General features: G+C 58.7%; 3 protein-coding genes across 3 annotated transcripts; all 3 read right to left on the bottom strand.

Moving 5' to 3' along the window:
• Positions 1–643: 643 nt before the first annotated feature.
• Positions 644–17,813, bottom strand: TMEM173 (transmembrane protein 173). The gene is made up of 7 exons (XM_027643689.1): positions 17,559–17,813; positions 16,842–17,019; positions 15,902–16,010; positions 15,506–15,744; positions 13,554–13,740; positions 11,637–12,115; positions 644–654 (listed from the first exon to the last, which is right to left on the bottom strand). The coding sequence occupies exons 1-6, from the start codon at positions 17,801–17,803 to the stop codon at positions 11,922–11,924; spliced, it is 1,152 nt and encodes a 383-aa protein (XP_027499490.1). The 5' UTR covers positions 17,804–17,813; the 3' UTR covers positions 644–654; positions 11,637–11,921.
• On the bottom strand, positions 4,571–5,843 carry SLC35A4 (solute carrier family 35 member A4). Its single transcript, XM_027643691.1, has one exon. The coding sequence runs from the start codon at positions 5,829–5,831 to the stop codon at positions 4,902–4,904; it is 930 nt and encodes a 309-aa protein (XP_027499492.1). The 5' UTR covers positions 5,832–5,843; the 3' UTR covers positions 4,571–4,901.
• Positions 5,887–6,940, bottom strand: LOC113947284 (SLC35A4 upstream open reading frame protein). The gene is made up of 3 exons (XM_027643692.1): positions 6,860–6,940; positions 6,682–6,780; positions 5,887–6,565 (listed from the first exon to the last, which is right to left on the bottom strand). The coding sequence occupies exons 1-3, from the start codon at positions 6,872–6,874 to the stop codon at positions 6,368–6,370; spliced, it is 312 nt and encodes a 103-aa protein (XP_027499493.1). The 5' UTR covers positions 6,875–6,940; the 3' UTR covers positions 5,887–6,367.
• Positions 17,814–27,433: the final 9,620 nt, after the last annotated feature.

Genomic DNA, 27,433 nt, shown 5'->3' with positions numbered 1-27,433 from the left:
GCTGTGCTGGGCTCCTGGGTCACCCACGGGCCCCAGTCCTGCCTGGTGTGAGACCAACAGCTCCCAGCTTGTCCCCAGGTGATTGACACCATCTTCCAAGAACTGGAGGCCTTGGGGGATGACACACAGAGCCTGCAGACAGTCAGCCTGGTCCAGGTATGGCATGAGAAAGGCAGGATGTCATGGAATGAGGGTCCCATTTCCTCTCTGCAGCTGCCTAGACCCTCCTGTGCCAAGGGCATGTATTACATTATATGTAATATATAATATATTATAGTATTTATTACATACTGGCATCCAGTACCCTCATCCTGAGGGTGACCAGGAGCTGGATATCTTTGCATCCCAGGTTTTCTCACCTCTTTCCAGGACCTGCTGGGTGTGGGAAGCCTTGGTTGCCCATGGAGCATTTCCCAGGCTCCAGCAGCCTAGTGGGATAAGGGGAGCCGTCAAACCCCTTCCTGCCCATCTCATGGCTGAGCTTTTCCTGCCAGTCACTGATCCCTGTGGCCTGAAGGTCCCTCTGTGTGACCTTGATTGGCACAGGAGTGATGCCAGCTCCTGCCACCCTGCTGGGCCCTGTCCTTTGGTTCTGGGATGCTGCCAGGGATCTGCCAAGCTCCACACAGGGCATTCCCAGGGCTCTGCTCTTCCCTGGCCCCAGGGATAGAAAAGCTGGGAGTGACCTCAAGATCAGCCCTTCTCAGCCCTCACCTGTGCACAGCCATGAGCAGCCCAGGCCCCTGGGGAGTGTAGGATGCCACCAGCCTCCTTTTTCTGCCCCTCTGCCTTTACACAGCCCCCTTTCCAGGTCAGCACCCACGACAAAGCCTGGGACCTGCTCCATCCTGATGGCCGAGCCCTGCAAGTGCTGGATGTGACACCCCTGGGCCTGTAGGTACCTGATGCCCCATGGCTGGGCAAGTGCTCCTGGGGGGCTGGAACCCCAATGTCGAGGGTGGGGCTGGGCAGGGAACACAGTGCCCAGGGAGCACATGTCCCCCAGGGCATGCAGGGGGTGGGTGGGCATGGCCCTCCTCGCTCACCCTTGTCCCCATCTGCTTCCAGGATGGTGGAGGAGGCCACGGAAATCGCTGTGCCCGATGCCCAAGCTGCCATCAGTGCCTATGCCAGGGGGCTGGGTGCCATCCCAGCGCTGTTCCAGGGGTGTGCACGGCAGCCCCTCGCAGACGGGCGCCCGGTGCAGGGGTGAGGGCAGGGAAGGATTGAGCCATGGGGTGCTGGGGCGGCTCTGGAAGCTCTGCTCCCACTCTGGTCTCTCCCCAGGGTCGGCAGCCTCTTCACTCTCACCGTGGAGCGGGAGCTGGAGGGTGGCAGGTGGCAGCGCTCAGCCCTCAGGATCCTGGTGTCCCCGGGGCCCTGCCCCAGGCTGTACGTACCAGGGCTGAGCCGTGTCCCCCTCCAGCTCCCCGTGTGCCTGCTGCGGGCTGCGGGGATTCCATACCCGGAGGTGAAGCAGGAGAGACCTTGACACCCCACAGGGAGCCCATGGCTGGGAGCCAAAGGGGTTGTCACCTCCCCTTGAGGATGTGGGCTCCCTCCCAGTGTGACCAACCCATCCTTGGGCTCCTGTGGGTCGGGGCTCAGCCTGCCTGGCATGTGGATGCCGGTGCCATCCCAGGGTACCTCTCAACCCACGTGCAGGGAACCTGACACAGGCTGCCAGCCCTGGATCATGGAGCGGCTGCTGGAGGGGAACAGTCTGACCTTCCTGCTGCTGTGTGTGTCACTGCAAGGTAGCCCCTGGGACAGGGACACACTTTGGGATGCCCCCTCCCTGATGTTTCCCCCCATCCTGCCCCATGCCTGGCACTCAGTCCCAGGAACACTTGTGGTCATTGGAAGCTGGACACCGGCTCCACTCACCCCCATTGTACCAGAACCCCCCGTGCTGGTGTCCCCCCATGCCCCTACCCAGGGGTGCTGCTCTCCCAGACACCTCCAGGGAGGAGATCCTGGGAGCCCTGGGGCTGGCTGAGAGGGTGAAGGGGCTGGCCAAGACCATCTCTGCCACACTCTGGGACCCTGCGGAGGAGATCGCAGTGCGCCGGAGGGAGATCCGAGGGCTGCGGATGGAGCTTCTGGCTGGAACTGCCCTCCCAGAGCAGAGGACAGCTGTGGCCCAGCTGCGGAGAGCCCTGAGGGAGCTGCAGGTGGGGGAACACCCCTGGATCCACATGGGACCAGGATGGCACCGATTTCCCTGCTCGGGTGAGGTCTGGGCTCCATCCTGGTGCCAAGGCCCTTGTCGGGCACTGAGGGCAGGGGTTGGGGCTGCCCAGGGGGTGAGATGGAGGGGTGGGATGTGTCCCAGGAGCTGTGCTAGACCTGGAGGTCTGCAGCATCCCTGCAAGGACCCCCAGCCCCCTTTTCCAGGTGCTGAAGAGTCAAAGGTGGGAGAAGAAGCAGGCGGCAGCTGAGGTGCTCTGGTCTAGTGAGATCCATCAGCCCAGTGCCAAGGTGGGCAGAGGTCAGGCCAGGCCCCCTCACCCAGGAACGGCCCAGGTGCGGGAGAAGCCCTGAATCGTGGTTGTGTCCCTGTAACATCTTGCCTGCTCCCACAGGACCAGGTCTCTGCAGGGAATACATCACCAGGCCAGCCTGGGACTCAGACCAGTGGCACTCTGGAGCCAGCAGGTCCAGAGCACAGAGCCAGACATGCATCCCACACCTGGGTGGCGGATATGTGGTCACGGAGCATGGCTCTACAGGGTGGGAAAGGCCTCCCTCCTCCATTTGAGTGGCTTTCTTCAGCCTCCACATCACACTCATCCTCCTCCCTTGTCCCCATGCAGGACGGGGTGACAGTGGGAGCAGCCAGAGAGGGGACAGCAGAGCTCCAGCCACTGCAGGGCAGGAGCTGCTGGAGGAGCTGTCCCAGAGTGAAATGCCACAGCCACGGCCACGGCCTGGGGGTGACACGGTGAGTGGGAGCTCACGGGGTCCCTGTGCAGTGCCCGCAGCGCTCTGCACTGGCAGCACTGGATCCCGGTGCCATCCTGGCCTGCTCCACTCTGTGCCAGGCGGGGAGCCAGTGCCAGCCATGCCCATCCCTGGAGGTCCAGCATGCCCTGGCCAGGGCACAGCGGCAGCGGCTGCGGGCTCAGCACTGCCGGCACCTCCAGCAGGAGCTCGGGGCCAGGGCAGTCCGGGAGCACAGCGGGGAGGTGGGCACAGCCACACCCCACCACCCTGCCCTCGGGTCTCCTGCCCTGGTGCTGCTCTCCCGAGGGCAGTCCCAGGGAGCAGGGACACCCCAGAGCTGCCCTGCCCTTGTCCCTGTCCCCCGCAGTGGGACACAGCGCGCTGGCAGCAGGAGGTGGCTGTGCTGGGCCTGAGCCTGGAGGCAGCGCTGCGGGAGCGGGAGGCGGCCGAGTGGGACCTGGAGGCCCTGCTGCAGAATCACCAGCGGGAGCTGCAGGGCTGCAGGCAGCACCTGCTGCAGGTGGGCAGGGAGGGCTGGGCACTCACCTCCCGGCGGTGCCAGGGCCGTGCCAGACAGCCCGGGCATCCCGCAGGTGCTGCGGGACCAGCGGCGCCTGGCGGGGGAGCAGCGGGAGGCGCTGGAGCGCCGGCACCGGGCGCTGCTGCAGGAGCTGCTCCGGGACACACTGGAGCTCGCCGAGCACAGCCGGCACCTGCGGGAGGCCAGACAGCGGTGCCTGGCAGATGCCACCACACAGACCCCCTGAGCCACCTCCCAGGGTGTGGCCTGGCAGCACGAGGGTCACCAGCCCCGGTGGTTACCCCGGGCACAGCCTCCCCTCTTGCCCCTCCCCTCCACCTGCTGCTCCCTGTGGAAACGTGCCCCAGGGAGGGAAAACTGCTCTGTGCCAGGCACTTGACTGGCAACCCCCAGCTGGGGCCATGTGGAATAAAGCAGGTGCCCCTCACCCATGACTGTCACCAGGCTCGGACACATCCCCGGCCCCCAACCTCCCTCAAGGGACACAGATCCCTTCCTGCAGGGAGGGCAGACACAGGACAGACACAAGAGACAGACACACGGATGCTGTTGAACTGCAGCTTTAATATCCCGGGTGGGTTCTGCCTGCCAGGAACTCAGTACAAATCCAGGAGGTGTCTCCCTTTTGGGAGTAGGTGAAACAGTTCCCATATCCCCCCTTCCCTGTCTGTTCCACACAGACACTGTGCCCAAGGAGGGGAAGCGGGACCTGAGGACAGGAGGGCTTCAGCCAGGAGCTGGGCTGGAAAACTGTGGAAGTGGGAGAGGCCCCAGGAAACAGCACCAGGAATGGGGAGGGAGGAAGCAGCATCCATGGGAGCCAAAATGGCACCAGTGCCACGCTGGGCTGGCAGAGTGTGCTGGCAGAGCCAACTGCTGCCGGAGCATTCCCAGGCCACTGTGGTGTGGAGAAGCAGCTTGAGGACATGGGACACAGAATCCCAGAGTCACTGAGGTTGGAAAAGACCTCCAAGATCATCGAGTCCAACCTGTGACTGATCACCACCTTGTCAACCAGACCAGAGCACTGAGTGCCACATCCAGTAATTTCTTGGACACCTCCAGGGATGGGGACTCCACCACCTCCCTGGGCAGTCCCTTCCAATGTTTAATCACCCTTTCTGGGAAGAAATTCTTCCTGATGTCCAACCTAAACGTACCCTGGCACAGCTTGAGACTATGAGGCACCCACACAGGGCTCAGGACCCGCCCTGAGGCTGGGCACACCTGATCCCATGGGAACCCCGTGGCACTGAGCTTGGCCAGGCTGGAGCAGGGCCCAGCTTCCCCCTGGAAGCAGGGACAGGGCACTCCTTGTCCAGGGGTCCTTGGAGCTGTGCAGGCACCCAGCAGCAACAACCCCAACCCTGAGAAAGGGCTGAGGCTGCCTGGACATGCAGGAGGGAGGCAGTGGCTACGTGACTCCATAGTAGAGGTGCACAGCGAGGCCGATGCACGCCACGGCCACAAAGAAGAGCAGAGTGAGCTGCAGGTCAAACAGGGCGACAGAGAGCAGGGCGTTGACCAGGATGGAGCAGGAGATGATGAAGAGCCTGGTGATGTTGCTGCTGTGCTTCATCACCACCGACATGATGAGGCCGTTGAGGGCCTGGCCGAGCACCACCAGCAGCACCCACGGGGAGAAGCCCCGCAGGAACCCGCCCTCGGTGCCACTCCACAGGGAGCCCGCCAGGTTGAGCAGGACCCCGAAGAAGTAGAGGAAGACGTTCTGGAGACCGAGGGGCAGCGGCTGTGCCTTCAGGATGGCTTCAGTGTAGACAGCAGACAGGCCTGAGATGAGGCAGTACACGCAGAGCAGCACCAGCCCCACGGGTGTGACGTGCAGGTGTGTCCCACCAGGAATGCCGTGCCCCCGGAGCCCCCCCCAGCTGTAGCACACCCCGGCCCCCAGCAGCAGCAGCAGGGCCAGCCAGCGGCGCGGGCCCAGGCACCGGCGCAGCAGGAGGCTGTGGAGCAGCGCCGTGCTCAGGATCTTCAGGTTGCTGAGCACCTGGAAGGTGCTGGGGTCCATGAAGAGCTGCATGTGCACCACCAGGTTGTTGTTGGCGGCGTAGAGCAGGGCTGAGAGGGCGAAGGGCGCGGCGTGGTGCCAGGACACGGCGGGCGCCGGTGGCTCCCCCAGCAGGGACAGCAGGGACAGTGCCAGCTTGGTGAGCTCCACCAGCACCACCACCGACGTGGAGCTGAAGGGGATGGCCCCGTCCACCTTGCACAGGGTCAGGAGGGGGGCGTGGGAGCCATAGATGGCCACAGACAGCAGCAGCATCAGCGCCCACAGCCCCCTCTGGAGCGGCCCCTCGGCAGCATTCCCAAGCATTCCCATTTCCAGCTGTCAGTGCAGACAGGCCAGACAAGACTGTCACCCTGCAACACCGAAGAAGAGATCAAATAACCAAGGATTTAATGAGCCTGACTCGGGCAGGATGTTCCCTGCTACATTTGTGGTGCAGGAGGAGACCTGGGCACTGTCTCTCCTTAGGAGGAGAACTACAAAGCCTTTCTGGGGAGCCACACAGAGCACCTTCCCAGGGCACAGTGTGGGTGGCAGGGCACAGCAGGTGGCAGGGCACAGCAGCCCCTCAGTCCACACGGGGGAGGTGAGGGTGAGGAGAAAAGGCAACTGGCAGCCCCTCGGGGCCCCCTTGTGGGTTAGTAGAGTGCTCACCACCGCCGTGATGCCCTGTGCACACCCATCACAGCCCCTGAGTGCCGCAGTGCTGTAGTGCAAAGCCCTTTTCCAGGGAAAAGAATGAAAGAAGGGTGCGGGTGACGTGCCTCCGAGAGCCCCGGGTCTGCTCTGTGCCCGCTGCCCGAGGAGCACCGTTCCCGCAGTCCCTGCTGCCTCCGGGCTCCTCCGCGCTAGTCCCGACCTTTTTTCAGCGCGTTCAAATAATCCCGAACCGTCTTCTCGACGTTGGGTACGGCGTAGTTCTGGGCGGCGTAAATCCCGGTGCAGGTGCCGGCCACGAAGCCCAGGACGGCGGAAAACCGGAGCTTGGCCACCACGTACCCCGCCAGGAAGCCTTTGAGGAAGGGTGATGCCAGCAGGGATCCGTCCTGCGGGGCGGGAAGGCACAGTGAGGCGGGATGGCGGGGGGGTCAGAGGGCGGGTTGTTTTTCCCCAGGGTTTATTTTCGCCCCCTCAGAGGGAGCGCCGCGAACCCGCGCGTTACCTGCCCCACGCCGGCCTGCACCTCGTCCTCCACCCTGCGCTGCAGGCTCTCCAGCTGCCCCTTGAGGAAGGCGAGGTCCTTGAGCTTGGGCAGCGAGTCCTGCGGGAGACACGGAGATGATTCCCAGCCCTGCCGGGGAAGGGCCCGAAACCCCTCAGCCCCGGTAAGCCCCGCTCACCTTATCGTCCGCCATCTTGGCGCCGCTGCCGCCCGCCGCCCATTGGCTGCCGCGGGGCACACGTGACACCTCCCCCCTCTCTGCCCCCGTCGCTGATTGGCTGATAGGGGCACGTGACACCTCCCTTTCCCGCCGTGCCGGCGGTGCCCGCCGCTGATTGGGCGGCGCGGGATCACGTGGCGCTTGTACCCCCGCCCTCCCGCTCGGCGCCATCTTGAGGCACCTCCCCCTGAGAGGACTCAGCCGGGGTAGTCTCGACCCGACCCCGCGCGGCACGGGGGGCTCCGGGGCTGCCTCGGGGAGGGATAGTGGAGCTCTCAGCCGCCCCTCGCTGCGGTCGGGGCACCTCAGGGGGTGCCTGGGGATGGAGGGGCGTCTCCCACCTTCCCAGGGCTCCCCCTCTGTGGGGGACGCGGCGGGGGCGCTCCGGGGGGTGTAAATTCCTTTTTACCTCGGAGGAGATCAAGGCAGAGTTGGTGTTTATTAGAGGGCGTTTACTGGAGAGGTTCAAGGCCTGGTTGGATAAGGCTTGGAGCAACCTGCTCTACTGGAAGGTGTCCCTGCCCGTGGCAGGGGGGGGTTGGAACTGGAGGGACTTTGAGGTCCCTTCCAATCTCGGCTTTATCGCGGAGACCCTCCTGCTGAGCCTCGAGGTGCGGGAAGTGATGTAAATTGCTTAGGCAGAAGTAATGGTTAATGGAATGTTATATGAGGGTTAGTGGAATGTTGAGAGCTCTGTAATGAGTCAAGCAAGCCCTTTCAGTGGTGACCCTGCAACATATAATGGCTTTAAATTATTTATTAGGTAGCCAAGGAGGTGCTTGGCACAATTTAATTAAACCCAGGGATTTTGTGGGCTACGTGTGTGTTACCCTTGTGGGTCCTACAGCAGCACCCACATGGCTCTGAAGGTTTCTGGGCTGTCAGGCAACTCTGCAACTTAATTTAGATACATTCCCGGGGTGTGTTATCCTGCTCCCACTGAGAACTGGGAAGAGAAAAGCAAAGGCACTGGGGAGGCAGTGACAGGTGCAGCCCAAAGCAGAAACATTAATATTAATAAAATGAATATTAATATTAATTAGTAGCCAGTTTAGGTCCAAGCACTGCTGAAGGCTGAGTGCTGAGCTGCTGTTTCTTTGCTTTGCAGATTCCAGATTTTATCCACAGGCAGGTGTGGACTAGAACCTTCCAGTTCCTCAGCCACTTTTCAAGCAGGATTTTTACTACGTGAAAGGTAAAAATAAAATAAAATAAATTGATGCAAGTGCAAAGGCCTTTTTTTGGAGCACAACCACAACACTTGAGAAGTGCCACTTAGTGCAAGGCTGGCTTGGAAAATTTGGATATCAGTAAAAAACAACACCTGAGGGCAGCAGAGCCCTGGGAACAGTCCCTCCTCTCCCCTCCAGAGGTGAACCCATCTCCAGCCTCACCAGGACTTCCTGCAGGACAACATGACAGAGAACAGGTTTATATTGGATATTAGGAAGGAATCCTTCCCTGTGAGGATGGGGAGAAGCTTGCCCAGAGAAGCTGTGGCTGCCCCATCCCTAGAAGTGTCCAAGGCCAGGTTGGGTGGGGCTTGGAGCAACCTGGGATAGTGAAAGGTGTCCCTGCCCAGTTAACTGGATGGGCTTTAAGGCTCTTCCAACCCCAACCATTTTGGGATTCTCTGAACTGAATGTCAGTTTTTCAGGTTCATGGATGGGTCACTGGGGAGTTCCTGGGGTTTCTGGTCACCCCCAAGGAGAAAAGGCCCACGTGTGTCTCAGAAAGGATGGATGACCCGGCCATCTTTGGCTGGGAATGGAGCTGGGCTTTTGCATCCCACCAAATCCTGGTGGGAAAACAGCTGAGCTGTGAGGAAGGGCTGGGAGAAGCCCTGTCCTTGCATCCCAGCTGAGCCTGTTCCCAGCCCTGCTGGAGGGAGGTGCAGCCCTGCTGGGCCTGGCTCAGCTAATCCTGGCTCTGACCCTCCCTCCCTGCTCCACCGGGATGGGGATGGCCCTGGGACGTGCCTGGCTCACCCTGCTGGGGTGTGGTGGCATTGCTGCTCCCTGTGGCTCAGGGTGGATCTGCCTCCAACCCGGGACTCCTGAGTCAGGTTAGAGCTAAAACTGAGCTATTTGTGCTGCTGGGGAGCGCTCAGGGGGAAACTGGTTATGCTGTGTTTGCCAGCTTGGACAGCGAGCTGCCACTCCTGAGGTTTGGTTTTCCTGCCTCTGATCCTGCAGCTCCCTCTGCCAGCAGAGCCTTTCACCTTGGCCCTGGCTGTGCCCTTGAGCAGTGGCAGGAGCTGAGCCTTTGCTGGCAGCTCTGCTGCTGCTGGAACAAGGCTGTGCTGTCACATTTCTCTGGGCTGGTGCCTGTCTTTCAGCCTGTCCCCTGCTAATATGGCCTCATCTTATCAGCACTTCCAGCCCAGCAAGATAAGGAGCTTCCCCATGGGAAGGGAGCAGGGCACCAGGGAGGACATGGAGTGAGGATTCCCGGTGGGCTGGGAGATGTGAGCCCCTGGGGTTGTGGTGGCTTTGCTGCCCATGTGGCCATTCCCATGTCGCTGAGCTCAGCCCTGATCCCAGACATTCCCCTTGGATCTCAGCAGGTGCTCCCAGTGTTTGCTCCATGCCCTTGGGAACGCTGCTCAGGTGATCAGGACCCGCACCCCAGTGTTCTCCCTGCTCCCAGGGTGTCTCCTACCACGAGCTGGATGTCCCTCACCTGCTGTCCTGTCTCCCTCTGCCCCAGCAAAGATCCCTGTCCCTCCTGCAAACCCACTGGCTCTTCACAGTGGCCTTTGCTGTCCCAACCCTCCCTTCACAGCCCTCTCATCTGCCGTTTTTGGCTGCTGCACAGATGCAGCGCAACAGAGATTAGGCTGCAGATTAAGGTTTTACTGCATCCTGAAATGGGTTCCAATTCCCACTCCCAGCAGGGCCAGTGTGCAGCCAAATCTCCTCTGAAAGCTCACTGGGCTGGAGCTGGGGAGAGGCATCTCCCACCGTGTCCTGCCACGTGGATGGAAGATGGAGGAGCCCTGACATTCTGCATATATAGCCCTGAGGCATTGCTGAGGCACCTGGAATTCTGTGTTCAATTCTGGGCCCCTCACTTTGAGACAGACATTGAGAGGCTGAAGAATGTCCAGGGAAGGGTACGGGCCTGGGGAAGCATCTGGAACACCAGGAGCAGCTGAGGGAACTGGGGGGGCTCAGCCTGGAGAAAAGGAGGCTCAGAGGGACCTTCTCACTCACTCTCTGCAACTCCCTGAGGGGAGAGTGGAGCCAGGTGGGGATCAGGCTCTGCTTCCAGGGAATGAGGGACAGGACAAGGGGAAAGGCCTCAAGCTGCACTGGGGGAGGTTCAGGTTGGACATTGGGAAGAACTTCTTCCCCAAAAGGGTGGTCAGGCATTGGAACAGGCTGCCCAGAGAGGTGGTGGAGTCACTGTCCCTGGAAGTGTTCAAAGAACATGTGGATGTGGCACCTGGGGACAGGGATTAGTCGTGGGCTTGGCAGTGCTGGGGGAATGGTTGGACTCAATGATCTTGGAGGTCTTTTCCAACCTTAATGATTCCATGATTCTGGGATTCTAAAAGGAGCTGGGCAGCCAAAGGCAGGAGCAGGGCTGTAGCCTCAGCCGCAGCCTGCACCCACCAGCCCTTCCCATCAGCATCTCCCCATCCTGAGTGAACCTGCCACACTTTCCCCTTGGCCTGGAGTGACAGGAAAATCCAGTGCCCTGCTGTGATCCCGACAGCCGTGCCTGGCTCTGCCCTCCTTCCCTGGCAGGGCAGCTGGCTCAGCTGGAGGCTCACGGTTTCCACAGAGAGGCAGCAGCATCCCCCAGGATGCTTTTGTGTGTCTGGCTCCAAGCAAAGCTGAGAGTGGAGCCAGGAGGGAGCCAGGCCCAGCACTGTCACCATCCCCAGCCAGGTCACCTCCTTGGGGTCCCTGGACTCCCCAGTCCCCCAGGGTCTCCGTGCCTGGCCCATCCCAGAGGATGGTCACAGCTGTGTCACATTCCTGGTGCTGGAAGTCCAGGCTGAGGGCAGGCACCTGGGACCTGCCAAGGGACCTCATCCTTTGCCAAAGCCCTGGGAAGGACCAAAGGGTAGGGATATTGCAACATCAGAGGGTAACAAGCCAGCTGAGCTGCCTCCTACCCCTCTGCCCTCCCGGGGCAGAACTGGCCACCGAGACCCTCCTCCCGCTCTTGGCAGAAGGGGAAGCTGAGGATGGCAGTGGGTGCTCCCTGCTCCGTGTCCTTGCCAAGCTGTACCACGGCACAGCTCTGCCACTGTCTGTGGCAGCATGGCCTGATTTCCTCATTTCCTCTTGTCCCCGCTCCACCCGGGTGGGTGGAATGTGAGGATGTTTGTGTGGGGCTGTGCAGTGGGTCCATCAGGGTACCCTGGAAGTCCCACACACGCTCCTTGTGCTGGCAGGAGCCACGTGATGGGTCAGGTCATGCTGGCTGGATGTGTCTGTGCTGGGATTTCCAAAGCCACTTTCAACACCACAGTGTACCACAGAATCATGGAATACCCTGAGCTGGAAGGGACACACAAGGATCATCAGTCCAACTCCTGGTCTTGTCCAGGACACCCCAACAATCCCACCCTGTCCCTGAGAGCATTGTCCAAACACTCCTTGAGCTCTGGCAGCCTTGGGGCCATGACCACTGCCCTGGGGAGCCTGGTCAGTGCCCCACCACCCTGTGGGGGTAGAACCTTTCCCTATCCAAGGGCAAATCATGCCCAAAGATTTAGGACGCTGCAACTCATCCCAGAGAAAAACGCTTTATATAACACAAATCAAAGCAGATATAAAAGAAATAATACACCAACAGATGAATATGTGAGCTGTACACAACAGAAAAAACAGGAAGCATGTCACAGGGCTGTGGCCTGAGTCAGCTGCTCCAGTAACCCTGACACACAGGAGGTCTGGGTGGGAGTTGGAGGGTCTTTGCCATGGGCAGCATGTGCCAGAAGGGGAAGGGGGTTGGGGAAGATGGAGCAGAGCCCCGAGGCAGCACTGAGAGACTGGGCAGGGGGTCAGAAGCCATCACTCCTCAGTGGCTGGGGCAGGTCTGACACGCTGATCTGCAGGTTGAGCTCTGCTGAGTCGAGGGCGGGGGGGGGGGGGGGGGGGGGGGTCCCCTCGTGCACAGCAAACTCCTCCTGGTGCTGCTGCCGCAAGTGCCACAGGATCTCTCTGGACAAGAAGTGGGTCTCCTCTTCTCCTGGCTCTGGAACAGAAGAAAGACAAATGCCACCTTCACTGGTCAGCCCCAGGCAGGGTTTGGGCAGAGAGCAGAGTCTGGGAGATGCCCAAAAATATGCAGAATTTCCTGTGCAGTCAAAATACATCTTTTACTTCCCATTTTCAGCACGGCAGAAGGAAGAAATTAAAACACAAAGTGCAGGGAAGAGAGTAAAATTACAGGCACTATGTGCTGGATTCCCAGTAATGCTTGTTGTGATGGGAACTGCCTCACTGGATTGGAAATGCTTCTCCCCATCAGGGAGAGCGCTGAGATCCATCTGAAAACCAAGCAACATTCATTTCAGCAAGATGCTGATCTCATCTGGCAGAGGTGGGGAGATAGGGGATGAAAGGAAGATGGGAAGGAGGGAAAGCCTCGCTCCCTGCCATCCCCTGTCAGGAGGAATGGCACTGAGCCAGCACACACTCGTCCCACTGCTGGGGAGGGCTCAACAGCCCCAGCCATTTCTCCCAGGAACGACAGCAGGGAAGGGAGCTGCTCCTACCCCTGGATGTCTGCTGTTTTTAATCCTTGAGGAAGTGTTCCTATTATCCCAGGGGTAGACAGCTCGTCCCAGTGCTTTTGGGGACTTCCACAGGGCTGACTAGCGCTGCCAGCACCCTCTGTGCTCCTCAGACCCACAGCAAAAAGTCCTTAGAATCATAGAATCGTGGAATATCCTGGGTTGGAAGGGACCCACAAGGACAATCAGTCCAACTCCTGGCCCTGCACAGGACACCCCAACAATCCCACCCTGTCCCTGAGAGTGTTGTCCAAACACTCCTGGAGCTCTGGCAGCCTTGGGGCTGTGCCCACTGCCCTGAGGGGCATGTTCAGTGCCCAACCACCATCTGGGGGAAGAACCTTTTCCTGAGATCCAACCTAAACCTGCTCTGACACAGCTCCAGCTGTTCCCTCAAGTCCTGTCACTGGTCACACAGAGCAGAGATGGAGCTGCCCCTCATGAGGAAGCTGCAGACCCCAGTGACGTCTGACCTCAGTCTCCTCCTCCCCAGCTGAACAATCCAAGTGTCCCCAGCCACCCCTTGTATGGCCCCTCCAGACCCTTCCCCATCCTCATGTCCCTCCTTCGGACACTCTCTACCAGCTTTAGATCTTTCTCGTGCTGTGGTGCCCAAAACTGCCCCCAGCACTCGAGGTGAGGCTGCCCCAGGGCGGGGCAGAGCAGGACAATCCCCTCCCTCACCCGGCTGGTGATGATGTGCTTGGGGGATGTTCCTGTTCCCTGTGAGGCAGCCCCTCCCTCCCACGGCATCAGGGACCCCCATGGCCCCCTGAGCGGGGAGATCAGCTGAGCTCTGCTCAAACCTTGCCTGCTTCCTCCTGTTTGTCCTGATCTGAGGTCACCCAAGGCCTGGCAGAGCAAGTGCTGGACACCCCAACCCTTCTCCTCACTCACCCTCATAGGCAATGAGCCGGTAGGTCCCCGCACACTCCTTGGAGCCCTGCAGGATCTCCTCCAAGGTCCTGTAGAACAGCTTGGCCTGCTCCAGGCGCTCCTCCCGGCTGAAGGCAGCACACTCATCCTGGGACATGGCGTAGAGGGACTGCAGGGGGGTGGCATATTCCACTGCACAGTGCCAGAGCTGCAGGGACAGCAGGAAAAGGCATGGGGACAGGAGGACCTGGGAAAGGGCTGTCGAGAGAACTTGCTCTGGGCAGAGCCCTCAGGACCCCTGGACAGCTCCTTGGCCTGCCCTGCACTGGTGCTGTATGCTGGAACACTGGGACAGAGCAGGGAAAGAGCAACTGGCCTGGCAGGTCCAGGTGGGCTCAGATGTGCCTCTGCCCACAGGGTGCAGCCACTGGCTTTGTCAGGGCTCCCAAGAGCAGACTGGAGAGTGATTTTCCCCAGGGAATTTGGTCCCCTACAGAGACACCCCTTCCCTGTGATCACACCTTCTTCGTGGATTTTCTGCCAGACAAAGGGCAGTGGAGAGGCAGCACCAATCTCTGCTCTGTGTGACCAGGGACAGGACTTGAGGGAATGGCTGGAGCCGTGTCAGGGGAGGTTTAGGTTGGATGTTAGGAAAAGGTTTTTCCCCCAGAGGGTGGTTGGGCACTGAACAGGCTCCCCAGGGCAGTGGTCACGTCCCCAAGGATACCAGAGCTCAAGGAGCATTTGGAAAACACTCTGAGGCACATGGTAGGATTGTTGGGGTGTCCTGTGCAGGGCCAGGAGTTGGACTGGATGATCCTTGTGGGTCCCTTCCAGCTCAGGATAATCCATGATTCCATGATTCTAAGTCTGAGCATCCTAATGGAGAGCAGGAGGGCAGAGAAGAGGATAAACACTGGCAAGATGGATGCACAGCTGGAGGGAGGCTGATCAAACAAACAAGGAGAGATTTGTTAAGGCCATAAACATTCCAAGGAGGAGCAGGGTTACCAGTAGGTCTTACACTGGGTAAACTGGGAAGTTTAATAAACTTAAAAGGAAGAGGGGCGGGATCCCCAGGTAAGGTGAAGCAGCAAGCTCCTGGCCTTGGCAGCGTGTCCTGGAGCAGGTGCCAGGGGGGTGTTGTGTTGCTGTGAGGGACTGGGCAGGAAGCTGAGGGGCAGATTTTACTGGGAACATGCAATGGGCCAGGCCAGGTCCAGGCTCCGAGGTGCTGGAGCTCCCAGGAGGCCAGGTGACTCAGCAGGGCCTGGCAGATGGAACACTGGGAAAATCCCACTGCTGGCTGTATTTTCCCCAGAGCAGGGTCAGGAGGAGGCTCTGTGGTCCCTCAAACAGGGCTCTCAAAGCAGCAGCTCAGAGCTCAGCCCCCCTCAAAGGGCAGATCAGGGGCACCCAGGTGAGGAGCATCGCTCTGCCCTCACCTCCATCCACAGCCAGGGTGGGACCAGGCTGTTCCCTCCCCCAAGGGTGCAGGGGCACAGCCCATCTGGCTGGAGATGTGGAAGGAGATGGATGCAACGTGAGATGGAGGGATTTAGGGCTCACCAGCCTGGAAAAGAGGTGACTGGGGGAAAGGGAGTGAGCCAAACAATGACTCACACAGACATTTCCAAGCACCTCTTCACAGCCCAAGGAAACACTCATTCATCCCCTGGGAACTGATGCTCTGTAGCCCACATCTGCTTTTTTCTCCTCAGTTTTCTGGACTTAAATCAACTCCAGGAGGGGTTAAGCGAGCCCAGCATCCCTGCAAGGGCTGAGCCTGGGAGGAGGCAGCCAGGAGGAAGGGGTGCAGGAGCAGGACCTCTCCATCCCATGGAAGGGTGCTGAAAGCTGGGAGCATCTAATAGGAGAGGGAACACTGTCCTGCCCTTACAGCCACTTCTGGGCTGGGATCTGAGGCCAGGAAGACCTTTGGGATAATGGTCCCAACGCTGCTCTCACTATACCTGGTTTTCTTCATCCCTGATTGCATAGAGGCTGTGTTTGTAGACCCTCTTTTTGGTGCCAGCTCGGGCCATGGTGGTTTCACTGAGGTCTGTCAGGTACTGGATGTTGCTGTCAGCTTTCTCCAGGTCATCACAGACATCACAGCTCAGAGGGATCAAGATGTGGAGCTTCCAAGTCTTCCTGCACACCAGCAGGTTGGGGTTGGCGCTGCTGAATTCCTCCACGGACTTTTTCACCCCTGGTGGAAGAGAACATCAGGCAGAGGGGCCTGGTGTGAGCACAGCTGCCTTCTGCCTTGCTCCCCATCTCCCTGCTAGCACTGTAAAAGTGGGAGGATTGTTATTAGGAGCTATTTCTATCTGTAGGCACGAGAATGCAGGGAAACAGTTACGTACGTGGCAGGACTATTTTTAGGTACCCCACATAATAGGACCAGGCCAGCCCGTGGGCGACGTTCTGCTTGGACCTCTCGGACATCTCAGACACCTCCACTGCTGAGGGCTTCTGTGAGGGAAGGACAGACAGACCAGGGGATGAAAGAGCCACCTGGGCCCTTCCATGACAGTCAGTTCTCCACAGGGATTGGAGAACTCCAGTGAGGTCCAGAGAGTGAGCAACCCCACTGCCCCCTTCCAGCACCACAGTGGACAGTGGGGCAGAGCCCCTGACAGCCCCCACAGCCCCTGCTGGGAGGGAGGGGGGCTGGGGTGAGCTGGGCACTTTCCTGGCTGCATCCTCCATTGGGATTGTGTGTCCCAGTGCAACCTGTGTGCCTGCCCAGTGCTCCCAGCATGGGAGAGGAGACATCCCAGTGATGTCAGGATTCCCAGTGGCCCCTGCCAGCTCTGTGTGTTCATTTAGGTGGAGATGGGTGCCCAAATCCCCCTGTGTGAACTCTCTCCCCTTCCAGCACTGCAGGGGCACAGCAGAGCCTTCCCAAAGCTACAGAGGCACGTGGAGCTTGGCTCTGCCCTCACAGCACGCTGGTAATTAACCCTCTGAACAGCACACAGGGTGTGCTTTCCCCACAAGCACCAGCTTGACTGACAGATGTAAAATACCCCCATTTTTTGTGTCAGGGGGTCCCTGCCAGCCCCCCAGAGTGGCTGTGCTCATTAGGAGGCAGCATGGCACTCATGCCAATGCATGTGGCAGCATGGGGCCAGGGAGATCAGCTCTGCAGGGCTGAGCTGAGGGTGTTCCTCGCGCTGCCAGGCTGCCTGTGGGTGGACTGGGTGTGCAGGGGCCACGCAGAGCTGGGGACGTGCCCCCAGAGCTGCTCAGCACTGAAGGGCTCCCAGGAAACCAGCCAGGCTGGAGGTGCTGGAGCCTTACCTGGAGCCCCAGGGCGAGGATGAGGAGCTGGCACAGGCTGGCCAGGCCAAGTTGGAGGCCGAGGGGCTGCCCATCCCCGAGGAGAGCCACGTAGGCTGAGGCGCAGAGGAGCAGCATGGACCCGTGCCAGCGTGGGGGGAAGCACGTGCTCAGGGCCCGCCAGAAGCTGCCGTGGTGCCTCGGTGGGAGAGGGAGACAGGACTCAGGCTGGTGGTCACCCACCAGCATCTGCAGCCCGCCAGGCACTGGATGATCCCACCTCCCAGCCAGTGCCACCATTCTTACAGGGCAGTACAGAGCCAGGGAGCCCTGGGGGACACTGCCCAGTGCACCCCAGGAGAGGCCTTGGGTCCCTTGCAGCACCCCTGGGACTCAGAAGGAGAAGATGGCATGTCACCCTGGACAGCACAGGGACACAGCAGCCCCCTGCCCTGCAGTACTGGGCGTTGGGGAAAGGTTGGTGCCGAGATCTGTTCCCCGGGGAAAGGGCATGCCAGGGAGGGAAGAGATCCATACACGTATGGGGGAGCTGGGCAGGTGGGAGAGGGGGAGAGGAGGAGAGGGAGGAAGAGATGAGAGAGGCAGGAGGGTGATGGAGGGCACAGCACAGCGTTGCCACAGAGAGCAAACCCACAACACCCGGAGGGCGCAATGCCCTTGCCTGCAGGGCGGTCCCAGGAGTTTGGCAGGCAGACCCGCCCCCCCTCAGTGGCTCACCTGGACTGGAGGTGGAAGATCTCCTCCGCCAGGTAGCAGGCGCCCTTGAGCAGCGCCCCGATCTGCAGGGCGGCGAAGTGGAAGGTGAGGCTGCGGGCGGCGGGCACGAGAGGCTCCCCGGCCAGGTAGAGCGCGGCCGCGCAGAGCGCCAGCAGCAGGTACACGGCGCGCTGAGCGCGCCCGCCCCGCGCCCGCGGGATCTGCGGGGCACGGGGGTGGCTCGGCCGCCGCCACTCGCGGGACATCCGCGCCACACGCGGGGGTCGGCACCGGCTCGTCCCCAGCGCAGCGCTGCGGGGAGAGGGCGAGAGCGGGTCAGGCGCGGTGCATCCAGCGCTCCCCGGGAGCCCCAGAGCGCGCAACCCTCCGCACGCTGCCGGGGAGGTTCCCCTGCGCTTCCCGCCCTCGGGGATGTCCCCCGGCACCAAACGGGCTCGGCAGAGCCAAGCCTGGCTGGCCACCCCGCTCCCAAACCGGTGCCAGCCCTCCCTGCTCCGCTGGCACTCACCGGAGCAGTTCCCAGCTCCCAGCGCGGGCCGTGCTGGGTTTCCTGGGCTGCGGGTTAAGGGACTCCGCGCTCCCGCCCGAGCAGCTGAGGCTCCCCTCGGAGGTGCTGCAGACACAGACCCGGAGGCTTTTGAAGCTCCCACGCCCAGAAAAGTGAAAATGAAAGGAGCTGTGGCAGCAGTGGGCAGTTTGCAGAGCGCACCAGAGGCCTCCCACGCAGGGCACGGGCGAGGTCTCAGCCCACTGGGAATCCAGGCACTGGGGAGCTCCGGGTGGACGTGGCAGGTTTCGATATCCGTGAGTTTATTTCTCCTGGAAAGCCCCAAAGTATCTGCCAGGACAGTTTTAGGTGAACTGGAATGAGGAAGGAAACCGGAATTTCTTGAGATTAATTTATTAAGGGCAGCAGATCTCAGAGATTGTGTTGATTCAGCACAGCAGGTTGCCAGGGGCAAAACAGAATGAAACTCGTTCTAGGAGAGCGTGACTCTGTGCCTTGGATCCCCCCACCCCACACACCTCCAGGAGATGCCAGCTTGGGAAGCAGTGCCTATGGGTGCTGGTAACACCACAGGGGCTTCCTGCAGCCAGGGATGCCTTCAAGCCTCCCAGTTCCTTGGTTCTAGTGCTGGAGTCTGCAGTGGTGAGGCATTCCCATCCTGGAGGAAAATGGATTAGGGGACACATACACAAGCCAATAGGAGCAGGTGGGATGCACTCAAGGATGCTGAGGGAGGTGGATGATGCCCTGACAAGGCTCCTCTCTGATCTCTTTGGAAGGTTGTAGCAATTGGGATGTTCCTGGTGAGTGGGAGAGGGCAAACCTCACATCCAGCTCCAGCAGGTGAACTACAGCCTGCCCAACACCAACCCTGTCCCAGCAATCAGTGCCAAGCACCTGAAGAATGAGAAGAGCACAGTCAGCAGGAATTTACAAAGGACACGTCACACCTGACCAACCTGACTACCTGGAACGGAAGGAAAACTGGCTGTGAGGATGAGGGAGCACTTTCACTTCAGCAAAACCCTCAGCATGGTCACCTGCACCCTCCATGCAGCCAAACCGGGTGGATACAGGCTGAGCAAGGGTGTGACTGTCCAGAATGTGCTCTGGGTGCTGTTGCTTTCTGCCCAGGAATGCCCCTGGGCGCCAGGACACCCTCACAGTCCCCACAGACCCACACGGCTGGGGACTCCACAGGCTGTTGCAGGCCCACAGCACAAGGATCTTGATTCAGATGTGCCCACAGGTCACAGTTAGAATATTGGAGTCACTTAGATTGGAAAAGACCCTTGAGACCATCAAGTTCAACCATTAACCCAGCACTGCCAAGGCCACCATTAAACAATGTCCCCAAGTGCCACATCCACACAGCTTTTAAATCCCTCCAGGGATGGTGACTCTACCACTGCCCTGGGCAGCTGTACCAGTGCCTGACCACCCTTTCCATGAAGAAATTTTCCCTAATATCCAACCTAAACCCCCCCGACATAACTTGAGGCTGTTTCCCCTTGTCCTGTCCCTTGTTCCCCGGGAGCAGAGCTCATCCACCCCTCGACTCCCCCCTCCTGTCAGGGAGTAGCAGAGAGTGAAGAGGTCCCCCTTGAGCCTCCTTTTCTCCAGGCTGAGCCCCACCAGCTCCCTCAGTTCTTGTGGTGCTCCAGACCCTTCTCCAGCTCCGCTGCCCTTCCCTGGACACAATTCAAGCATTTTCAAACCCAGAGGGTGGGAGGAAGGAACAGGGGCCTGAAGGGACTGGCAGTGAGCTGCTTGATTTGGTGGAACCTTAGAAACCCCAGCCAACCATCTGGCCAGTGTTCCCAGCCCCAGGAGGGCCTGTGGGTACAGCCAACTTGTTGTTTGCTTTGCCATCCCAAAGGTTGGATAAAACACCAAGAGAATGACTTCCTCCTCCAGCGCTGGGAGAAAGGTTGTCCCATTCCAGCTGGTCTTGCACAGCCTGCTCTGTGTGGCTCTTCAGTGCTGTGGAGGGGCTGCCTGGCTTCCCAGATCCCTTTTTGCAGGTCCCTTCAAGCAGCTGGTGGCTCTCCTGCCCACAGAGCCTCCCTCTTGCTTTTGGTTCTACCTTCAACACACCAACACGTGCGGTATTTCTGCCTCTTTCACTTCCATTCAGAGCAAAGATGTGGTGTCCTGTCCGAGAACTGAGTCTAAACTCCAGGAATAAGATTCCTCAGAATCTTAGACTACAGGATGGTTTGAGCTGGAAGGTACTTCAAAGCTCATCTCATTCCACCCCCCTGCCATGGGCAGGGACACCTTCCACTAGCCCAGGTTGTTCCAAGCCCTGTCCAACCTGGCCCTTGGACACTTCCAGGGATGGGGCAGCCACAGCTTCTCTGGGCAACCTGTGCCAGGGTATCACCACCTTCACAGGGAAGAATTTTTTCCCAATATCCCATCTAACCCTGCCCTCTGGCAGTGGGAAGCCATTCCCCCTTGTCCTGTCTCTCTATCCCTTGTCCACAGTCCCTCTCCAGCTCTCCTGGAGCCCCTTCAGGCCCTGGAAGGGGCTCTGAGGTCTCCCTGGAGCTGTGAACCCCCCCAGCTCTCCCAGCCTGGCTCCAGAGCAGAGGGGCTTTAGCTCTTAGAGCACCTCCGTGGCCTCCTCTGGACACCTGCAACATCTGAGCTTGCCTGGGAACGGAGAGCCCAGTGCTGCCCAGTGCCCCTGCACAGCCAACAAGAAGTGGCAGCACCAAAACTGCCCATGTTGTCCTCCCTGCCCTGCTCTGGCCAACAATTTGCTTTTCCAGATAGTGCCTTCATCGAAGTTCCCTCTGTCCCTGTTTGCTGTTGTCCCTCAAGCAGAGAGAACAAGAAGTCATGAGTGACACTGAAAGATTTTAGATGCATAAAAAACCCCAGCAAGGACCTTCCCAGACCAGTGCCAAGGCACCTCCAACCAGGCTGGTGCCGACACCTGCTTGAGGTTTAGTTGGGCACAGAAGTTGACACTTTGTAAAGCAGTCTACAAACACTGCTGACCTCACTGAGATCAGTAGGATGCTGTGAATTTGCCTGAGATTCTGAGCCCTGCCCTCTGGAGACCCACGGGCTGCTCTGCATAAGGTGCCTTATAGGTGTGAGGGGGATTAATCCCTTCATACCCCAGGAGCTGGGGCCGCCAGTGTGGGGGCTGAAGGTGATCAGAGCAGGTGCTGGATGCACATGGAATGTCCCCAGCCAAAAGCCAGGCCAGGAACACCCTGTTTTCCCTGGCATCCCCTGGGTGAAGGCGGCAGCAGCATGACAGAGCTGGCTCTTCAGGATGGGCACAGCAGCAGCTCTTCCTTCATTTAATCCCCTTTTTTTCTGTTGCCCTGCAAGAGCAGGTAGAGCTGCTGGCTCCACCCCAAGGGCAGGGTGCCCAGTGACAGCTTTTCACTGGGGATACCTGCAGGGATGGGGTTCTGATGCCAGGCTGGTGTCAAAAGTGGCTTTGGTCCCTTTTTTTCAGTCCCCCAGCTAAAAAGTGCTGCAGTCGGTGTTTTTAGTGCTGCAGTTGCACCAACAGTGTCCCCCAGAGGTCCTGTGTGATGGGGCTGCTTTATTGACACAGAATAGCAAAAATAAAGTGCTCTGCAATACTGCGTGTGAGCCAGGCCAGTCTCTGGTGCAGTGAGGAGCCACCGTGTGCTGGGTAAAATCTGGTGGCAGCAGGACCTGCTTCCTCCAGCTCCCAAGCACACGTTGTGTCTTACTCGCTCAGCCAAGCAGTTTCATAAAATCAGGAATATCCTGACTTGGAAAGGACCCACAAGGATCATCAGTGTTGGGTGGAGAAACCATTTTTGCTCATTTTGGAGCTGTCACAGGCTGGTGTTGGTTGGGGTGTCACTGTTCTTGTGCTGGGAGGGACATGAACCAGCCCTTTCCTCCTCCCAGAATCACTGATGGGTTCAGACCTCAGACATCTTTTTCTTGGGCTGGAGCATCTCAGATGCTCCATTTTCTTTGAAAACAAGCTTTTCAAAATGCCTTAAATAGCTCCTCCAGGTCCCCTCCAGGTCCCATGACTGTCCCCTGCACTGATGAGACCACACCTCAAGTCCTGGGGTCAGTTCTGGGCCCCTCACAAGAAGGACATTGAGGGGCTGGAGCATGTCCAGAGAAGGGAATGGAGCTGAGGAAGGGTCTGGAGCACCAGGAGCAGCTGAGAGAGCAGCAGGGGGGCTCAGCCTGAAGAAAAGGAGGCTCAGGGGGGACCTTCTCCCTCTCTACAACTCCCTGCCAGGAGAGTGTCCTGGGAACATGGGGACAAGGACTTCAGGGCTTGCCTAAAGCTGCCAGCACTGATTTCTGCCCCAAAAGCTCCTGCTCTTTCTCTTTGAGGAGGTTTAACCATTCCATGACTGCCTTGTCATTGTTTATTTAAAAAATAAAAATAAAAAAGCCCAACCCCCCCAATCCTGGCTTTATTTAAAGAATAAAAGTTTTCACACTTTCTCAGACCAACTTAGTTTTAAACACATTTAACTGAGAAGAAGAGCAAGTCACTTCATGAGTTACTTCTGTTAAGTTTAAAAATTGTGACAGTCCTGGATTGGATTCATCCCACGAAGGACTCCAGAAATGGGAAATCACTTTGGAGCAGGGGCTCCCAAGTGCCACATCCACATGTCTTTTAAATCCCTCCAAGCTGGGGACTCCACCACTGCTCTGGGCAGCCCGTGCCAGTATTGAAAGAAACCCAGTCATTTCATAGTAAGACTCATCTATTCGAGTCACCTAGAATTTCAAAACTAATATGGGAATGGTTCCATGTACTTTCTTCCTGGTTGTGATGTCCCAGGTTCCACTGACGCAAGCTCCGCAGGACTGGGACAAGATTAAAAAGAGCATTTCCAGGGCACTTCCCCCTGGGTTGAAACCCCACAGAAGGAGCTCCTTGACAAATGTTCCTGTGGATACTGATCCATCTGCTCTCTTGATGGAGGGGACAGTGGTTGCCCTGGCATCTGGATACAGCCAAGCCTGGGAGTGGCAGCAGGAGAGGGACAAGCTGTGGTTGATGTGGAGTCTCCTCGTGACACACAGGGCAACTTGGGTGTGGAAGCTCAAAAGTTCCTTTTAGAAATGCTTTGAACTGAATTCCCTTTGGGACCAAAAGGCTTTTAGCTGTCAGCCTGGCTAACCTATCCCAGGATCTTTAAGGCTCTGCTCCAGAACTTCCATGGTTCAGCCTGGAAAAGAGAAGGTTCTGGGGAGACCTTGGAGCCCTTCCAATGCCTCAAGGAGCTCCAGGGTAGCTGGAGAGGGACTTTGGACAAGGGCCTGAAATAACAGGACAAGGGGGAATGGCTTCACACTGCCAGAGGGCAGGGTTAGATGGGATGTGGGGAAGGAATTCTTGGCTGTGAGGGTGGTGATACCCTGGCACAGGTTGCCCAGGGAAGCTGTGGCTGCCCCATCCCTGGAAGTGTCCAAGTGCAGGTTGGACAGGTCTTGGAGCAACCTGGGCTAGTGGAAGGTGTCCCTGCCCATAGCAGGGGGTGGAATGAGCTTAGCTTTATTGTGCCTTCCAACCCAAACCACTCCATGATTCCATGACTGGGGTGGTGTTGCTGGTCAGAGCACCTTTGGGAAGGGAGCTGCTCCTGGACCATTTTTCAGAGAGGTTTTTTTTTCTTTGAACCTCACTCAAGATTATGTGTGTGCCCAACACTGGAGTTTTTTCTTTCCTGGTTGTGTTTCCCTCCTTTAGACTGACCTTTCTCCAACTTCTAAGAAAGGTTTCAAAGGTTACCAAACCCTAAAAAACCAGATTTGGCCAGCTCAGCTGGGAAGTTTGTGTTCCTTTAAATTCTTGTGCCTTTCCTAATCACTTAGAGGTTTTTTCCCCTAATACATCACTGCAACCTGACCCCGTGGAGCAGAGCTGTTCAGAGGGAGATGAAGGAAAAGCTCATGGAGACAGGAGTCATCTGAGGACAAGGCAGGACTCAGAGAACTCCCCCAGTGATGCTCTGCTGTTTGGGAGCAGGAGGTGTTGGCACGGGATGGTGTTGGCAGGCACAGGGAGCAGAGCCCTCAGTGCTTCCCTTTGGAATAGGAGCCAAGAGCACAGTGGTGTCCCTGGGATGAGAGACCACTGTACCCACAGGGGCTGCAGGACCTGTTCCCTCCCTGGGAGACAGAAGGCAGGAATCTGCAGGAGGAATGTCTCCTAAAATGCCATGGGGGGGGGGGGGGGGGGGGGGGCAGCAGGAATGGCAAAGTGAGACATTTACCTGACAAACAAGGACCGTGGGCAGCAGGAGAGGGGGGAATTCTGCCCCTCTGTCCCCTCAGGTGAGACCCCCCTGCAGAGCTGCCTCCAGCCCTGGGGAACAACAGCAGGAGGGATGTGGAGCTGCTGGAGAGAGTCCAGAGGAGGCCACAGAGATGCTCCAAGGGCTGGAGCCCCTCTGCTCTGGAGCCAGGCTGGGAGAGCTGGGGGGGTTCACCTGGAGAAGAGAAGGCTCCAGGGAGAGCTGAGAGCCCCTTGCAGGGCCTAAAGGGGCTCCAGGAGAGCTGGAGAGGGACTGTGGACAAGGGATGGAGGGACAGGACAAGGGGGAATGGCTTCCCATTGACAGCAGGAAGGGTTAGATGGGATATTGGGAAGGAATATCTTGGCTGTGAGGGTGGGGAGGCCCTGGCACAGGTTGCCCAGAGAAGCTGTGGCTGCCCCATCCCTGGAAGTGTCCAAGGGCCAGGTTGGATGGGGCTTGGAGCAACATGGGCTAGTGGAAGGTGTCCCTGCCCATGGCAAGGGGTGGAATGGGAGGAGCTTTAATGTCCCTTCCAGCCCAAACCATCCTGGGATTCTACGATGCTATGAAATCTCATTCCTGGGTGTCACAGGTCTGACCTTGTGAAAAAACATTATGAAAATGACTTTGCTGCTCCTGTTTCTCATCTCTTGGAAAAATTCACATCCAGCTGGCAACAAACAGCAGCTCATCATTTTCCCTGGTACCAGAAGCACAACAAAACTATTTGCCCGTCTCTTTTTGGAGATGAAATCCAACACTTATTCCTGAGAATACAGGAAAAAGGTTACTTTAATCTTGGCTGATGTGAAGTTCTTAGAGCTGTGATTTGAAGGTACTTGGAAAATTTCCCCAGGAATGGGAGAAGGTTGTTTCCAAAGACATTCCTGAGGAAGGAGAAGACTCCCTTGTGCTGGGACATCAGATCAATGAACTGTGCAGGGTTGTCTGGAGTTCAGCAATGAAGGGGTGTCCAACAACCCAAAAGGCAACAGGAAAGAGGGAAAAGAGCCCAAAGTAGTTGAAAAAAAAAAAACCACTGACAAATAAAAGCCACCCAAAAAGCCATTTTTATGAATCTGTGATTTATTTCTGCCATACCAAATGTGAAGGAGGGAAGATAAATTACTTCAAAACATGCCCTGTGCTAAAGACACCAGAAAGGTGGGACTGTTGCAGGAGGCTGGTCCCAGGGGGAGCAGCACCAGGGACCCTCCAGTCCCAGCCCCTGCCATGGGCAGGGACACCTTCCACTAGCCCAGGTTACTCCAACCTGGCCTTGGACATTTCCAGGGATGGGGCAGCCACAGCTTCTCTGGGCAACCTGTGCCAGGGCCTCACCACCCTCACAGGGAACAATTTCTTCCAAATATCTAACCTCAATTTCCCCTCTTTCCATTTTTACCCATTATTTCTTGTCCTATCACTATGTTATTTACCTCTAAAATCTCCTGTTTAAGCCGTTCCTGCCTCTCTGCCAAGAGGTGCAGGGGAGGTGTGGGATAGAAAAGAGCAGTGGCAAACAACCCTGCTGCAGTGTGAGGGGAGAAGAAAGCAGGCAATAACAGCAAATTGTGGCAAAATTCAATAAAAACGTTAGTCACACAAGAGAAAAATCCATGGGAGACCAGGCCTTCCTGTAACGGGACAGATCTGATGCCTTCTTGGAAAGTGTTATGACTTCCAACCGTGGTTAGAAATGCTGCTGGCACTTTTCTCCCTTGTCTCAGGAGCAGCACTGCCAACATCACCACACACTGCCCCCCAAACCTGAGACAGAGGGGCAGACTGGGGCAACTCAATTTGCCCCAGCCACGTGAACTGGGACCCAGAACCCCTCTGTGTGCTGGGCTGATCCCATAGCATGGGCAGCAAGGGAGGGGGGATTATTATGGGACCCCCCCTGCAGAGCTGCCTCCAGCTCTGGGGAAGAACAGTACAAGGACGTGGAGCTGCTGGAGCACATCCAGAGGGGAACATGGAAGTGCTCTGAGGGCTGGAGCCCCTCTGCTCTGGAGCCAGGCTGGGAGAGCTGGGGGGGTCACCTGGAGAAGAGAAGGCTCCAGGGAGACCTGAAAGCCCCTTGCAGGGCCTGAAGGGGCTCCAGGAGAGCTGGAGAGGGACTGTGGACAAGAGATAGAGGGACAGGACAAGAGGGAATGGCTTCACAGTGGAAGAGAGTAAGTTTAGATTAAATATTAGGAAGAAACTGTTCCCTGTGAGGGTGGGGAGGCCCTGGCACAGGTTGCCCAGAGAAGCTGTGGCTGCCTCATCCCTAGAAGTGTCCAAGACCAGGCTGGAACAACCTGGGCTAGTGGAAGGTGTCCCTGCCCATGGCAGGGGGTTGGAACGCGATGGAACTTCAAGATCCCTTTCCAACCCAGGCCATTCCACCAATCTCTAATATTGTGCCCACGTGTCGTCCCTGAATTAAACACACAGCATGTGCCATCCCCAAGCCACTCCCCAGGTTGCTGCCGGGCGGGGTGTCACGTCCCGTCCCACCCCGATCCCGATCCGCTCCCGGTCCCCTCAGGCCGCTCCCGGCCCTGCCGGGACTTCTTCCCGTCCGCTGCTCTCGCGAGACAACGCCGCCGGTGCGTCACGCGCCCCGCGCGCGCGCGCGCGCGCTCTGCGCTTCTCTCCTTCGGCCGGCCCGCCGCCGTATCCTTCCGCGCGCTCCCCCTCCCCCTTCTGGAGAGTTCTGCACGGCGGTGCCGCACGACAAATAGTTCCCCGCCGCTCCCCCTCCCCCCCCTCCACACGCCCCCCTCCCAGCCCCTCCTCCTCCCGCCGGTGCCGCTCCGGCCTCCCCGTTCTGCCCCATCCCCCCCCTCCGCGCCGGTAACCGGCAGCGCGGCCCGTGGAAGGGGGGAAGCGGCGGCGGCGGAGTGATCCGCGGCAGGCGACGCGGAGGCAGCGCATAAAGCAGCGGTGGCGGAGGGAGAGGAGGAGGTGCGGCACCGCTGAGCCCGCGGCCGCCACCGCCCCGACACCGGCTCGGCCCCGGCCCCGCCGCCCCCGGGGGGCCCCGGTCCCCTCCCTCCCCTCCGCTCTCTCCGTCCGTCCGTCCGCCCCCTCCCCGTCCC

The sequence above is a fragment of the Corapipo altera genome, unplaced genomic scaffold, assembly GCF_003945725.1.
Source record: "Corapipo altera isolate COAL_440 unplaced genomic scaffold, ASM394572v1 75, whole genome shotgun sequence".
Classification (NCBI taxonomy): domain Eukaryota; kingdom Metazoa; phylum Chordata; class Aves; order Passeriformes; family Pipridae; genus Corapipo; species Corapipo altera.
Note: the sequence above shows the minus strand (reverse complement) of the source record. Positions and strands in the feature narration are given on the sequence as shown.